The sequence below is a fragment of the Perissodus microlepis genome, chromosome 8, assembly GCF_051167445.1.
Source record: "Perissodus microlepis isolate ML-2025 ecotype Zambia chromosome 8, ASM5116744v1, whole genome shotgun sequence".
NCBI classification, from domain to species: Eukaryota; Metazoa; Chordata; class Actinopteri; order Cichliformes; family Cichlidae; genus Perissodus; species Perissodus microlepis.
Window position 1 is genome coordinate 5806953 of NC_140468.1, and position 14483 is coordinate 5821435.

The 14483-nt window shown below is 40.8% G+C and overlaps 1 protein-coding gene across 2 annotated transcripts in view; it reads left to right on the forward strand.

Annotated features, from left to right (window-relative positions):
* LOC146381240 (vesicle-fusing ATPase-like) overlaps positions 1–13328 on the forward strand; it is a 30283-nt gene extending 16955 nt beyond the window's left edge. For both annotated transcript variants that reach the window (XM_084937176.1, XM_084937177.1), the window contains 10 exons: positions 253–348; positions 1530–1686; positions 1805–1938; positions 2110–2176; positions 2300–2379; positions 4286–4420; positions 5643–5756; positions 9971–10026; positions 10242–10314; positions 12327–13328. In XM_084937176.1, the coding sequence (XP_084793302.1) occupies positions 253–348; positions 1530–1686; positions 1805–1938; positions 2110–2176; positions 2300–2379; positions 4286–4420; positions 5643–5756; positions 9971–10026; positions 10242–10272 (870 nt within the window). In that variant the 3' untranslated portion in view covers positions 10273–10314; positions 12327–13328. The remainder of the gene's footprint in view (positions 1–252; positions 349–1529; positions 1687–1804; positions 1939–2109; positions 2177–2299; positions 2380–4285; positions 4421–5642; positions 5757–9970; positions 10027–10241; positions 10315–12326) is intronic.
* The last annotated feature ends 1155 nt before the right edge of the window (positions 13329–14483 follow it).

The following is a 14483-nucleotide window of genomic DNA, read 5'->3' on the forward strand; positions in this document are numbered from 1 at the left end:
GTGATGATAAATGACAGACACATGTCTGATGGCAGCGATGTTTCTCTTCACTCCTTTAGGCACTTATTCTTCCCTCCCTCCGTCTCTCTGTCTGACCTTTCTGCTCTGAGGGAGTACATTGTCTTCTGACACATTTTGCAATCTACATGTGCAGTACTTCATTTAATGGATTTCACGAGACAGGGTACGGAGTTCATCCGAAGCAATTTGCTGTCTCTGTACCTGTGCTGTTTGTCTGTTGCTCTGATGTAGGCCAGCAACACAGTGGAGGTAAACATGGAGACGGCGGAAAAACTGCAGGTCAGCAGGATAGACTTCATGGCCTCGCTGAATAACGACATCAAACCCGTAAGTTACTGTGCACATGTCTCTCTTAAGTTCTTAAACATGAAATGCAAAGTACAGTGAAATAAAAGTGACATTAATAATCAAAATAACCTGAAGTTTAACTCAACCATTCCCACCTTCTCTGGCATTTTTGTTATTCCATAACATGATCCGTGAAACATCCTGAAATATTTGAGAGAAATTTTGTTTCTAAAATATAAAGGAAAACCTGAGTTTTGGATAAGTTTATCGGTTTCCTCTTCAGCACATTTTCTTTTAGTCTTATCATACGCCATTCACCATCACGTTTTAATCTAACGCCCACCACAGACAAGAAGACTAATAAACGTCAAAATCGGGCGCACTCTGACATTGAAATCCAATCATCATAAGTCTGAGTTTTAATCACAGACTTTGAGATTTTGCAGTCCAGTCATGCTGCTGGTGGATCTTTGCAAAGAGGAAAACTTTGAATGATGGTGCAGAAACAGAAGCTGCTTGTGACCTGCTTGAGAGAACTGAGTGCGCCTGTTGGTTGTTAATAATATTTATGTGATCGAACACTATTTGCATGAGTCAAGATTTTTTAAAAAAGAAAGAAGCTAGGCTAGGATTTAGCTTGTTTGTTTTTATCAGGCTCACTTGAGACACTAAGAGTTTAAAACCACCTTACGCTAAACGATCAGTTGTGCCACAACCTTTGCAAAAGTGTTTTGACTTGCAACACTTAAATCTTTTGAAATTTAGTGGCAGGCTGGAATCTTTGAAAGATGCCTTTTCTCCTCATTAGACTGTAACTAAAACCTGTGATGACAGTATTATGAAGTCGAGCTGATGTCACTAGTCTAAGTTTTGCATATATAAACAGTTTTTTCCACTCTGGGCATGAGTTTTGTTTTTGACAGGCTTCAGGGGCCTCTCAACACTATTTTACACCTGAATTGAACCTGTTCACCTGCTAAATGTTATAAGAAGCAGTCCAGGTATAAGCAGGAATTATATCCAAAATACTTGTAAATTATATTTATTTGTGATTAAACTTCACTGGATTCAGATGAAGCACTTGTGCAGGTTATACAAGACTACAACACAGAGGAAATATCTTTTTTATAACTAATATTTCCATTCTCGGTTGAGCTCGTGCAGTCAAACAAAATTAGAGTCTCACATTCTGTTTTCCTCTCCTTGTACCACTTCTCCAGGCATTTGGAACCAACCAGGAGGACTACGCCAGCTACATCATGAATGGCATAATCCGGTGGGGTGACCCAGTGTCAGCAGCCCTGGAGGACGGGGAGCTGCTGGTGCAGCAGACAAAGAACAGTGACCGCACGCCACTAGTCTCTGTGCTGCTGGAAGGTAACTCTCACACGTGTCATGCAACCCAAACACATAGGGAAAATAAAATAAGGTGAGGACAGCGGCCTGCTTTACTAACAATTAAAATGGTTGATCAGTGATTTCTTTTCACCGCCAGGCCCGCCTAACAGCGGGAAAACGGCACTGGCGGCTAAGATTTCTGAGGATTCCCAGTTTCCCTTCATCAAGATCTGTTCTCCTGACAAGATGATCGGACACTCTGAGATCGCCAAATGCCAAGCCATCAAAAAGGTAACAGAGATTTCATAATGCAGATACAGTGCATATAAATACTGGATGTTTGGATGAAGATGCTAGTGTAGTAATGTCATTTTTAAAATACTAGTAGTTATTTTTAGTGTTTGCTGATGTGTTTTTTCTTTGATGGCGATCAGGTTGTACCTTTTTGTTTCCCTTTGGCAGATATTTGAAGATGCTTACAAATCCCAGCTGAGCTGTGTGGTTGTGGACGACATCGAGCGCTTGTTGGGTAAGACGAGAGAGCCCAAAATATTTAGCGGTCTTCTACTCAGTTGCCTTCTGAAGTTACTTTTTATTTGAATCAGACGCGATGAGACCGAGGAAATGAAATAATAAAATTATGTGTCGTCAGATTACGTTCCTATTGGCCCTCGTTTCTCCAACATGGTGCTACAGGCTCTGCTGGTGCTGCTGAAGAAACCACCTCCAAAGGTAACCAGGGTTTATTTCTTGCTCACTGTCAGTGTTGCTAGTCCTGAGGTGGCAGAAAGAGGGCAGCAGATCTTATGGATGCCAACATAAAGTCTTGCGAGGAATTGTTGGAGGTCTTTGCCTGCAACTGGCATGTGTGAACGCCTGTGTGTGAGTGTATGGTTATTAGCAAGTGTTTTGGTCCAGGCCTGTTGTGCTCGGAGTGAATGGTGGTGGTGGAGACCCATTTCTCATAGTTTCTTTAGTTGTAGTTTGTGTGTGTCTGTTGTTGATGGGTTTGTGAATGAGGGTATAGCTCACTATATGGCTGCATGTGCATGAGAAGTGGCGCGGGGCCTGGTGTTGAATGCCTGGCTGCAGTGCTCCTCTGGGGTTGTAAAGCGCTGGGCCCAGCGGGGTGCCTGGGGCCGGGGGAGGCCAGGGGGACACGGAGGAGAATGGGCTCTGTGAGAGAGCCAGGACCTGGCAGCACTGCCGCCTGTGTGGCACCTCATCTGCATGCAGCATCACAACCCCCCACGCCATGGGGGGGCAGGCGGCAGCCATAATCCCCCTGTCTGCTCGCCACTCCTCTGCCTCTCCTCCTTGGTCTTCTTCTGGTCGTTCTCCAACTCGTCGGCTTAGTGCAGCGACATTTCTTTTGCTTCCCCTCTTTCTTCCCCGCTCATGTTTGTCTTCTCTACTGTTGCCCTCTGCTCCATTATGCTGCATTATGCTGTCTTTTTTTCTCCTTTCTATTGTTTTCTATTTTTTAAACTCCTGTTGTGACTTAGAGCCCCTGCTCAATGTCGGCCTTCACCTGGGCAGCCAGAAATCTCCAGAATATGACGCCCTGTATTCCAATGACCAATAAGAGCTTTGCCATCAAAGACTGCCTTCATCAAAATTTGGATAACATGAGAACTTAATTACAAAATGTTCACAATTCGACACTTCTGATTGGCTTGTTTGTAGTCGCGGGCAATGAGAACATAAGGTGTGATACAGTGCTGATGTTGCAGTGTAAGCCATTAAAGGAGCAGAGTAGAGGCTTCTGACACAACTTCCCCACCATCCTAAAAATGCATACAAACAGCATGTTTAATAGGGTGGATATGAGTGAGAAAACAAAATGCAAAACAACCTTAATTTAAATTTTCATACATATCTGCCATTAAGCCAGCTTCTCATGGACTACATTTAATAACTGTTGTTTACTAGCTAATAATAAAATTACTGTTGTCTAAGCAGGTGCAGCTTGTTTTTACAGGCCTGTGGTCTCTCAGCATCAGATACATCACATACCAATGAAACATGTCAATAAAAGTAATACAAATGAGATAAAATGAAGATTTTCACCTTCATATCTGTCAAGCAGTAAAGTTGTTATATATGCTGCTTGTGTTGCTAGAACTTTGACTTTATCAAAGACTGTATTCTGAGGAAGTTAACACGGCTGAAGTAGCAGGGTTGGCATTGTGATTGCGTGTATAGACCAGGTGTATGTTACACCCATGCATCAGCTGACTTGCCTTAAAGCTGTAAAACTATATAAAATGATGGACAGATTGTTGGTCAGAGAAAAAAAAATGCTGGAACTGGGGTGGCCAAAATGTTTGTTATTATAAGGCTTCATAATATGGCTCAAAGACCATAGGTGACACATAGGTGTGCTCAGTTTTTGTATAGTCTGGCTGAGTTCTAGATAAGTGTTGAAACCATCCAGGACACGCAATCATGAGGCTTGAACCTCTGTTAGAGCCATCACACGCTTTCATCTGGACGTCTCCTGTGCTTTTCCTGTACATTATCAAATGGTTATACATCATTGGTCTCTCTTTTTCCTATGACCAATAGGGGGAGACCAGCTGATGAATGTGAGGGAATGGTTAAAGATCCAGACAAAATGACATCTGTTCTCTTTCAGGGTCGTAAGCTGCTCATCATTGGCACCACAAGTCGTAAAGACGTCCTTCAGGAAATGGAGATGTTGGATGCTTTCAGCACCACCATCCACATTCCCAACATCTCAAAAGTAGAGCAGCTGATGGAGGCCTTTGAGGTAAACTACACAACTATGAAACTACAAATTTCTAATGTCTGTTTCTAGGGCTGCCACAAACGATTATTTTGATAGTCGACTAGTCACCAATTATTTTTGCGATTAGTCGACTAATCAGATCATCATCCATTAGACGTAAAACGTACAGCTTATTGCACCAGCAGCATCTGCTCTTATATAACTATCATTAGCTTACAGCTTTAAGTGTTTAAGGTATGTGCTAACTAAAAATAAAGACAAGATGATAGTTTATTAAATTTTAATGAAATTTGCAGATTGTTTCGGTGAAGTTTAATAAACTCCTTGCTATCTAAAATATAACGGGACACCGGAGTAAATTCTCGAGCATCTCACGCTTCTGATAATCAGCTGTCTGCTTGATGTTTATTCAGCTGTGTAAAAACTATAACTTTAATCTCAGCCAAACAGATTTACTCAGGAACAAATAAAATACTGAAAAAAGCCAAACAATAACATTTGAAGTTATCTAAGTGACTTATATATATTTAACCTGAGTAGCGAAAGACAGCGGTGGGTTTGAAAACGATTTGCCGGGTGAGCCTTGCCCCCGGCTAGCTATCGAGCTAGTGGGTAACAGACGTCTCCTAAAACGTCGGAGCGCTTTTGAAAATATGTGGTGTCTTGATAAACTGAGCAGATATTTGAGGTTTACACAGCTACATTCTCGCCTGAAAATATGTTAAACGTTTATTTTGTGACCCAGAAAGAATAATAAGAGTAATCTTAAAACTAACGAGCTGCCGCCATTGTTGGAAACTGAGCTGGGCCGCGCTATGAATTCTGGGACACAGCTTCTTCTTCTTCGGGGTTTAACGGCAGCTGGCCTCCTTGTACATGCAGTGCTGCCATCTTCTGTTTCAGTCCGTTATTACACTCTTAAATCCTACTACTTATTCCTGCGTCTTTTGGGATCTTACAAAGCTTCAAACGACGCGTCGACTATTAAATCAGTCGTCGATGATTTTGATAGTCGACGTAATCGTGACTAGTCGACTAATCGTGGCAGCCCTATCTGTTTCTAAGAATTGCATCTATGATGCAAGATGCTTTTCTTCTGTGAATTTCTTCTTACCATCAGACTTGGCGACATTTTTTATGCTTACTTTTTTATTAGAATTCCTGAATGCAAAAAATGAATGACAGAATTTAAGTGTTTCTCTCTCGCACTGATCGTTCCTGTGTCTCTTTCTGCTTTACACAGCTGCTGGGCAGTTTCAATGAGAAAGAACGAGCCATGATAGCTAAAGCTGTACAGGGCCAACGCTTGGGGATCGGCATTAAAAAGTTGCTGATGCTGATTGAAATGGCGGCACAGGTGAGAAACTATTATGGTCTTTATTTTGACTTTTTTCAACAGTTTAGTTAGTTTTATGTTGTAGTTAGTATGAATTTTGTGGTAATGCAACTTTTTTTGTCTTCTTTTTAAAAAAATATAATATTTGTGGGTTTATGTAAAGTGGATGGTTTGACACTGGGGGCACACTTTCATTTCTCCTATAATTAATGATCACCATTGGTACACAGCAAACAATACAGTTTTTAAACATCAGCCTGTGATGACCCATACCCATTGTGTGTAGTTTCGTACTTTGCGTTTAACATTGCATTGTCAGATGTGCTTTCATTCCATTTTTCCAAAAATAAGCATATCTTTGCTTTAAATCTATTCCAAAAGAGATTATTTTAAGTAGGTTGGTAAAATGGCATCACAAAAAGATGAGTTTTTGGCAGCTTTTTAAAAAATATCATTAGATTCTGAAGCCACTGTTGCAAAATCTCGGTCTCCTTTTAGTTTTCAGCCTTGCATGCACAGCAAGCAGGCCTTGATCACATGACATCAGGCACCTGCTGGGGCTATGTGGATGCATAAGTGCACTCTACTCTACTCTTTATGCTGGTGCTTGTCCATGCAAAATTCTAAAAGTCAAGTCAGAAGTTAATGGGCAGTGACCTGATAATATTTAGAAGACTTAGTCAGAAGCCTCGCAGCGGCTTTTATTGAATAGGCTGCAAACGTTCCAAGGAAGCTTTGTTAAGACAAGTAAACTGTGAATTACAATTATACAAGTGATGAAATAAATGCATTAATAACAATTTCCATCATGACACAGTGGAAACTGGCAATATTTCTTAAGCGATAAAAGCGAAAGCGAGATTTAACATGACCGTCCAAAGTGAAAGCTGAGTCAAAAATTATCCAAAGGTTGCTGATAGAAGATTTAGGAAATGTGGCAAGGGGACTTTCCATTACCTCAGGCACAAATCTGTCAGGGGCACATCAGAAAATAGTTAGCCTCCAACTTTTAACAGAGTCTAAGCACCTTTGAGAAATCTGTAACTTACAAACATCTTGTGGTTTAAAAGAGAGATACAACTGAGTGTCATCTGCATAGCAATGATAATAAGTGCTCAAAATGTGCAGAAGGAGCAGATCTAACAGAAATATATCAGCGATCTCATATATCTCAACCCAAACATCTTCTATGACTAGTTTTCAGTTCAGTACCGAACACAAATTAACTCATGTATCCTCAAGCCACAGAGAAAAAAAACGAAACCAAATGGTGTGTGCACAATGTTGTTATGAGTACCGCGACTGACGGTGTGATGATGTTGACCGAGGCTGGGCTGTGGCATTCTGCACGTTGCCATATGTATCTGAGGTGGCGCTCTCCTGCAGCTTTGCATGAGAGTGCCGCCTCAGATGTGATTGTTCTTGGTGGAAATCGGATCGGACAGAGGTAACAAGATGAAGTGCTCCAACCTGTACTTGTGCCATTCTTGTGACAGCACCCTTCCCTGCAGCTGTTTCAGCAGGACAATGCCAAACCCTGCACTGCCAGAGTAGCGCAGGCTTTTCTGGATATCAAAACCCTGGAACACGATGTGCATCGACCCAGCGTGTTGCAGGCTCCACTCCTAGTTGAGCATAGCTGCAGACTATGCTCATCAAGGAATGGAAAACAGTTCCTCAAACAACACATCTGGACTGCTTGGATGTCATACCTTGTATTAAATGTCTTGTATAAGCAACTATTACAGTGTTTGTCTAAAAATCTATTTAAAATGTGACCTTATGTTTCTTTTTTGACTATTTTTGGACATTTCTTATACTGTTGCAGCTCCATGTGTACTAGTTGTGTTAGACAACAGAAAGGTCAAGTTATTTTGGGGGTACGAAACTTGTGGAGCACAAGAAAACTGTCTTTTCAATAACTCACTCATCACCTCCCATTTTATTCAAAACACAGATTTCATACTGGCACAGGCTTTGCGTTATTATTATTTTTTTCTCTCAGTGTGGTCTGAGCTTGAGCAGGCCGTCCCTCCTCTTCTTCGACATCTGGCCGGCATTCTCGACAGTCAACAGGATCCGTCTGTCAGGCACAAAAAACTGTCATCTATTAGCTGTAGTGAAAAACTGTGTGGCTTTGCTGATGATTTGTTGAGGAGAGGGATCCAGTACATTTCTAGTTCACAAACCATTCTCTCCAATACATTCATAGTTATGAAACCGTGCTCTGCTCAGCTTTCCAAGTTATATTCACGTGTTACGAATAAGATACTCATCAGAAAAGGCTTACGCTATTTGTGGTCTGGTTTTACCTACGATTTAAGCAAAGATCAGCCACTGAAGGGGCAAATGTGAGGGGTAGGTTTAAAAAAAAATAAATCAAGGAGACGTGTACAAAAATGAAAACATAGACCACCGAGTCATAGCAGATTTTTGGTCTCCTTTCAACCCACCCGTTATGTAGAGGGATACAGCGGGTACAGAGTCTTCTCACCTTCCTTACTTTGCCTAAAGGGATTTGTGGCTTGGCCTCCAAGTTTTGTTTTTGTGCATTTTTCTGTACAGTAGCAAGCGGTGTAGTTCTTTTCTGCCCTGTTCCCCTAAATGATTTACTTGCAAAGCCTGTAGGGACATTGATCCTGTCAGGACACAAGCATAATCAACCTGATTGATCATAAATCATTTACTGATCGGTCCTTGGACTGGTGGAGGCTTTAAAGAGGACTTTTGTTTTGGGGTTTTTTTCCCATTACAGACAAAATATATGATTTTACAGCAGTAAGAGTGAGTACAAGTAATCCCTGTGAGCCAAAAGCTTTAAACTACTCTAAATGTGCGGTTTTCAGCGGTTCTATTTTCCTGCTCTTTGCCTTGTATGAGCTTTATTTGTGAGCATAGAAGCCCCACCCACCTGCCTTTTAAGCCTTTTGTTTACAAAAGGCAGCCAATCAGGAAAAAATGAGGATGCTTAAATGAAAGGGTGACAGAGGATAAACCGCTGCACGGCAGCTCAGTAGTTTTGAGTTATGCAAAACTGCTTGAGCCCTTTTCTATAAATATGCAGCTCAAAATGAAAAAAGATGTCCCTGTTAGTTTTTTTAAATGAATTTGTACAATTTCTTCTAAATAAGTAATAGTAATGAGTTTGTTTGAAATTAAAAGATGTCATCCTTTAACTGTTTACCTCCACTGAAATAGACAAACAGTATCGAATTAGTCACTGTAGTAACCTGTGACATCATGTCCAGCTGTGGTGATTTTATTTTGTGAAAACAAAACAGAGAAGGAAAAATAAAATGTAAAAGGAGAACAACAGGAACTAAATATCCTGTTACTCGATTTGCAAAAATGATGATTTGTGTGTCCTAAATCTTTACTCCTGTGACCTGTGAGGAGATCACAGAACCAAGCAGGATTTAATTAAGTCACTGTCGTACGTCATAACAGGAAATCTACTTTCCAGTGATCATCTCGTTCTTTGCTTCTCTCATTTTTTCCCTTGTTTCTTACAAATTTCTCAGATATTTCTAAACTCCTGAAGTAAAGTTTTAAAACTTGAAATGTTTCACTCCAGCTAATAGATGTCTGCTGCTCAAAGCCATGATGAATTTTCTTCGTCCATCTCAAAACCTCATATTTCAAGTAATATTTGTTTACCAAACCGATGACGGACATCCCACCAGCAGCATTAGACAAACCTAAATCACACCATTAGCTCCTTTCTTCTCCCGACTGTGTCTCTGTTATGTTGCCTATGTGTGCAGCCTGTTTGTTGGGGCTGTGTAATTGCTGTGGTATGCTCCAATGCAGCTATGCTCAGTGCCCCCCCCTCCTCACACACACCCCATTCTGAGCTTGAAGAAGTATGAACCTGTGTTTGCCGAGACATGCTGCAAACAGCCGCACTCACGTACACATTTGCGGTCTTTATCTTTTTTCCTCTCATTCCAATGTTTCTGACTGCTCTCATGTCTTAACTCTGGTTGCTACAGGCGATTCCAGACATACTGTAAGTTATTGCATAGGTTCCCATTAATTTTGCTTCCTTTTCCCTCCCCTTCTCTTCAATCCAAACTGAAACATGAACTCCAGGACCCGCCGCCGTTGATAGCATGCCGCTGTGATGTTTAACACCTGAAGAAACCCGTGCATGTTCACAAGGAACCTGCTAATAAAATATATAGTTATTTTATCGTATGACTGTTAGCACTAAGCATGCATATCTGTCTTTTCAGATGGATCCTGACTACAGAGTTAGGAAGTTCGTGAGTCTGCTGCAGGAAGAAGGAGCGTAAGTATTCCTTTCCTGTTTCTAACCACATCACCAGAGCAGGATTGACATTGAACACTCACACCGCACACACACGTCTGTCACTTTCACTAGCTGTCAGTTACAAATGTAGCAGAAAGGAAAAAGTTAGTCAGAAGCACAAAGTGTTTACATTTTGATCATCGTACCAAGTGTGATTTTATAATACACATTTTGTCCTTTTTCTCCCTCTGCAGACTGGTTTCTGATAAGTTTGTGGCAATCTAGACTCAGTGGAGCCATGCGGTGAAATAGAGGCATCCTTCAACGGTGAGGCCGCTTTAAGCTAAAACGTTACATTTTTTTACTCATCATATCCTGTCGAGGGTTGAGGAGAGCTGATTTGAAAGTCTGTGACTCCACTCTTTGAAGAGTCACAGTCAAAGTTTCGAAATAACGTTATGCGAGTCCAGTCAAGCAGATGTAACCACAGAATAACAGAGGATGTCGTTAAAATGTGCTGACTCAAAACTGAATTACCAAACTTACCTTTGACTAAGTAGTTTTACAGCTAATCTGTGCGTGCGTGGAATCGGAAGCATCACACGAAACAATTGTCACAATAAAAACACTTCCACAGGGCACCAAACACTACTGTAAAAAAACCCAACAAACTGAATACCCCCTATGATTCAGGTGTTTGAGGAGACACCTTTAGCAGGAACAGCTTGAAGTAACCATTTTCTATATAACTTTATCAGTCCTTCATATCATTGTGGAGGAATTTTGACTCCCTTTACAAAGTCACTTTAGTTCATTGAGGTTTGCGATCATTTTTTATGCACAGCTTTCTGAACTTTTTGAGGCCTGGACTGCAACACCTTGATTCTTTCGAACGATTCAGTCTTGGCCGAGCTTCAGCTGTTGGGTAGATGGCCTCACATGTTACTCTAGAACAGTGAGTAACAACAACCCCCGGGCCGGTCCGTGAGTCGTTTGGCACCGAGCCCCGAGAGTTGAGGCTCGGGTGTGAAATTGATGGTTTTCAGGGGTTGTATCGTTATTTTTTTAATCGTTTTTATCGTTATCTAAGTTTCCCTGGGTCTTTTTCCGTGTGTTATGAATAAATCTTCCGTTTTTTGGTACTGGTACTGGTTTTATTTGTTGTATTTATCAGCGAGACCTTAAAGGCCGGTCTGTGAAAATATTGTCGGACATAAACCGGTCCGTGGCACAAAAACGGTTGGGGACCGCTGACCTAGAATACTTTGGTATGCATTGGAGTTCATGAGTACCCGAATGACTACAAGGCCCCAGGTCTCGTGGCTGTAAAACATGCCATCACCACGCGTGTAGCTGTTCTGCCATGTTCTTTATGTGGAGAGAACAGACATGTCTCCTGGCAATGCTTCCAAACGAGCCATACTTGTTCAGTCTTTTTAGAATTTTACTGTCATGAGCTTCAATATTTAATATGCTAACTGAGGCCTGTAGAGCATGAGAAGGAGCTCTTGGATCCACTCCTGGGAACACTGGCACCTATCTTGAATGCTTTCTACTTCTTTCTGAAATTGTTTAAAAATTAAACCCTTCCCAGATTGATGGGGAGCAACAATTGCTTCTTTAATCTCATTGCTGATGTTTCCTTTGTGGCATTATCACACCTGAATGCTCCAGACCAGCAAACTGCCAAAACGTCTGCTTTTATTAAGGTCCTGAAACTTGGAATTAGTGAGGTTGTATTTACTCTGCATGCTGCTTCTGTGTTTTGACTTAATAAAAAAAATGACATGCTGTTATATGTCATGTTTTGCTCTAAATCTCCAGCATTTTAAGACCTGTTAAGGACCAGATTATCGTTATTATGTCCTGAGACATAAAACCTTAGAATTTAAAGAGGGCGTGCTTTCTTTTTACCTCGACTATGCATGCTTGTAAAACTGTGACGTGCATTGGGTGTTGTTCAGTTCTGACAATGATTTTGCTCAGAATGTTGGCATCATAAAAGTTCTCTAGGTGAATGAATACAAAGTTATTATCCTTCCATGTCTTTATCTGAATCATTAAAAAAACGCAGGGCAAAGTTTAAGAAAGTTATGTGTCTAAGTTGCTAATCTTGCCTTCTGAAATGAACCGCGGGAGGACGGTGCCCACGGTGATAAACAACAAGTCTTTCAACAAGTAGCGGGAGCTTTGCTTCTCATCTTGGCATCAGAGGCTTATGGTATAGCTGGTGCACAGCGTGCCTAAAAATAGGTCGACTAGACAGGTGCTCTCCTGTGGCAGCATGCCTCCTTTGCCCGCCTGCCTCATCTCACTTTTATTTCTCTCTCTTCACTCAGTTGCAGAGGATCAGAAGACTGATAAAGGATGGCAGGAGGAAGCAAACGAGATATAGATCCCATCTCTCTACATCCTTCTCATCCCTGAAGCTCTGCGTGCTTCTCTGAGGTGCAGACACCAAGCAGGCAGTCTCCTCCTCTGCAGCATTATGTGATAATGTAAAATAAGAGATATGCGCAGTGCTTGTTGTATCTGGGTGTCTGCTTGTGCTGCAATCTCTTTGTGATGCCTCTAGCACTCCATTGGGATTTTATATATATGTATACAAAAAGAGTCGGGGCAAAGTACATGTGCACAAACACTAATTATGATAATGTTTGTTTATATAGACTTTATTTGTAGGAAGAGATCATTCCATGACTTCTTTTCTTATGTTGCACATTTCCTTGCCTCTGATCTTTTTATTGTATGAATAAAATAATATTACTAACAAAAAACATTGTACTATCTGTAGTTAATGTTATTTTTAAAGGGACGTTACAAAGGAACTTGTGCTTTGTGTTCCATTATTATAATGTAGGTTTTCAGTTGCTGTTTAGTTCAGATACTGTTCAGTGCGTCCAAATAGCTGTCTGTTTTCTACAGTAGCATGTAAAAAATTGCTGCTCCCAAGAAAAACAAAAAAAGTTAACTATTAAATGTTCTCATGGCTGTTGAAATCACAAGAATGTCATAACTGTCACTTAGTGTAATTACCTCCTAATTGTGAAATATTTGAGAAGAGATGAACCCATTCACACATTTGAGGTTAACCTCCATGGCTTCTGGGTTGAGCAATGATTGTAGAGCCTGGCAAGAAAACACTCAGCCATTTATGGAGGAGCTACTGCTGCATGTGTGCACGTTTCTTGATGCAGTTCTCCAGGATTGTAGTAAAAAAGCAGCAAAATGTTGCTTGAGATATTAGTAGGAAAATCAAAATTATGTCGCTGTATCATTTTTTTTTTTCTCTTTTTTGTATTTTCTGCAAGTGAGATTAAATTTGAGCTAAAACTTGTGAATTATGGGAAGCTGAATTCATGCACATACATGTTTTTCTTTATAAAGAGATCACCTCATCCTAAGTAGTAGCCAGTGTATTATCAAGAACTCCGGGAGATCACTGGATTAGGCAGGTGCCATGGTGATAGTTCATTTGCTCGTTCTAACTGGATCAACAGCAGTAGTTTTTAAGAGTCCTTTGAGACTCTTTTCAGCTTTAGATTCATATACATTTCATGCAGTATGTGGGTTTGAATCAGAATAACCTACCTACTTCCACAGAATGGCTCATGCATGTGTTTCTGCTCAGTGGTGGCAACGGATATCTCTGGAGCTGAAAAAATGACACGTGCATGGAAGTGTCTGCAGTTCACTGAATGACCACTAGAGGCTGCCTCTTAAAGTGAGTTAGTTCCCATGCACTCTTGTTAACATGCTCAAATGTAGAGCAGCTAAAGTGAGATTTATCCTTCTGGATTAAATCTGTATGTTGGGCAAAGAGTATGATGTAACTGCCAATCCTTCTGAAATCCTACACCATAACTTCCCTATATGAGTAACTACATGTCACGTCAGCACAGCCTGCAATGACTGTGATTCGCTCCTTCAGTATTATTGTTTCCTACTACACATTTCTAGTTGCTTCTTCTACCATAGTTTTTTCAAACCTACTTGAAGAGAGCAGATCGACCTGACGATAGAAATTCCATCGCAACCCAAAGCTTTGGATGTGAAATTGCAGAGCAATGCAGGGATACCACATATAAATCCTAGCAACAGCACTAGCCAGTCGAGTAGACAATATTGTATATAGATCCAACAGAGAACAAAATTAAACCAGTGGTCTGTGTACTTTGTTTGAATTTTAGTGTTTTCTATGTTTGTTCTTTAGCATTTATTAGCTAGTATCTGGACCAAAGACTATGAAACATGGACAAAGCTGTGCTTTAAACCTGCATTCTTTTTATGGCCATGATGGCGATGCCTGTAGTTACAAGAGGATTTGCAGTCCTATAAAAATCTTTGGAACAATTACTTTCTAACTTGACCTCCATAAAGACTTTGCTTCTGTGTTTATAACCACTCGATGGCATCATAACGGCTACATCTATGTTTTGCTAGCTAATAACCAAATGTGCAACCAATGCGATGTGATTGTGCAGCTGGAAAAAGTC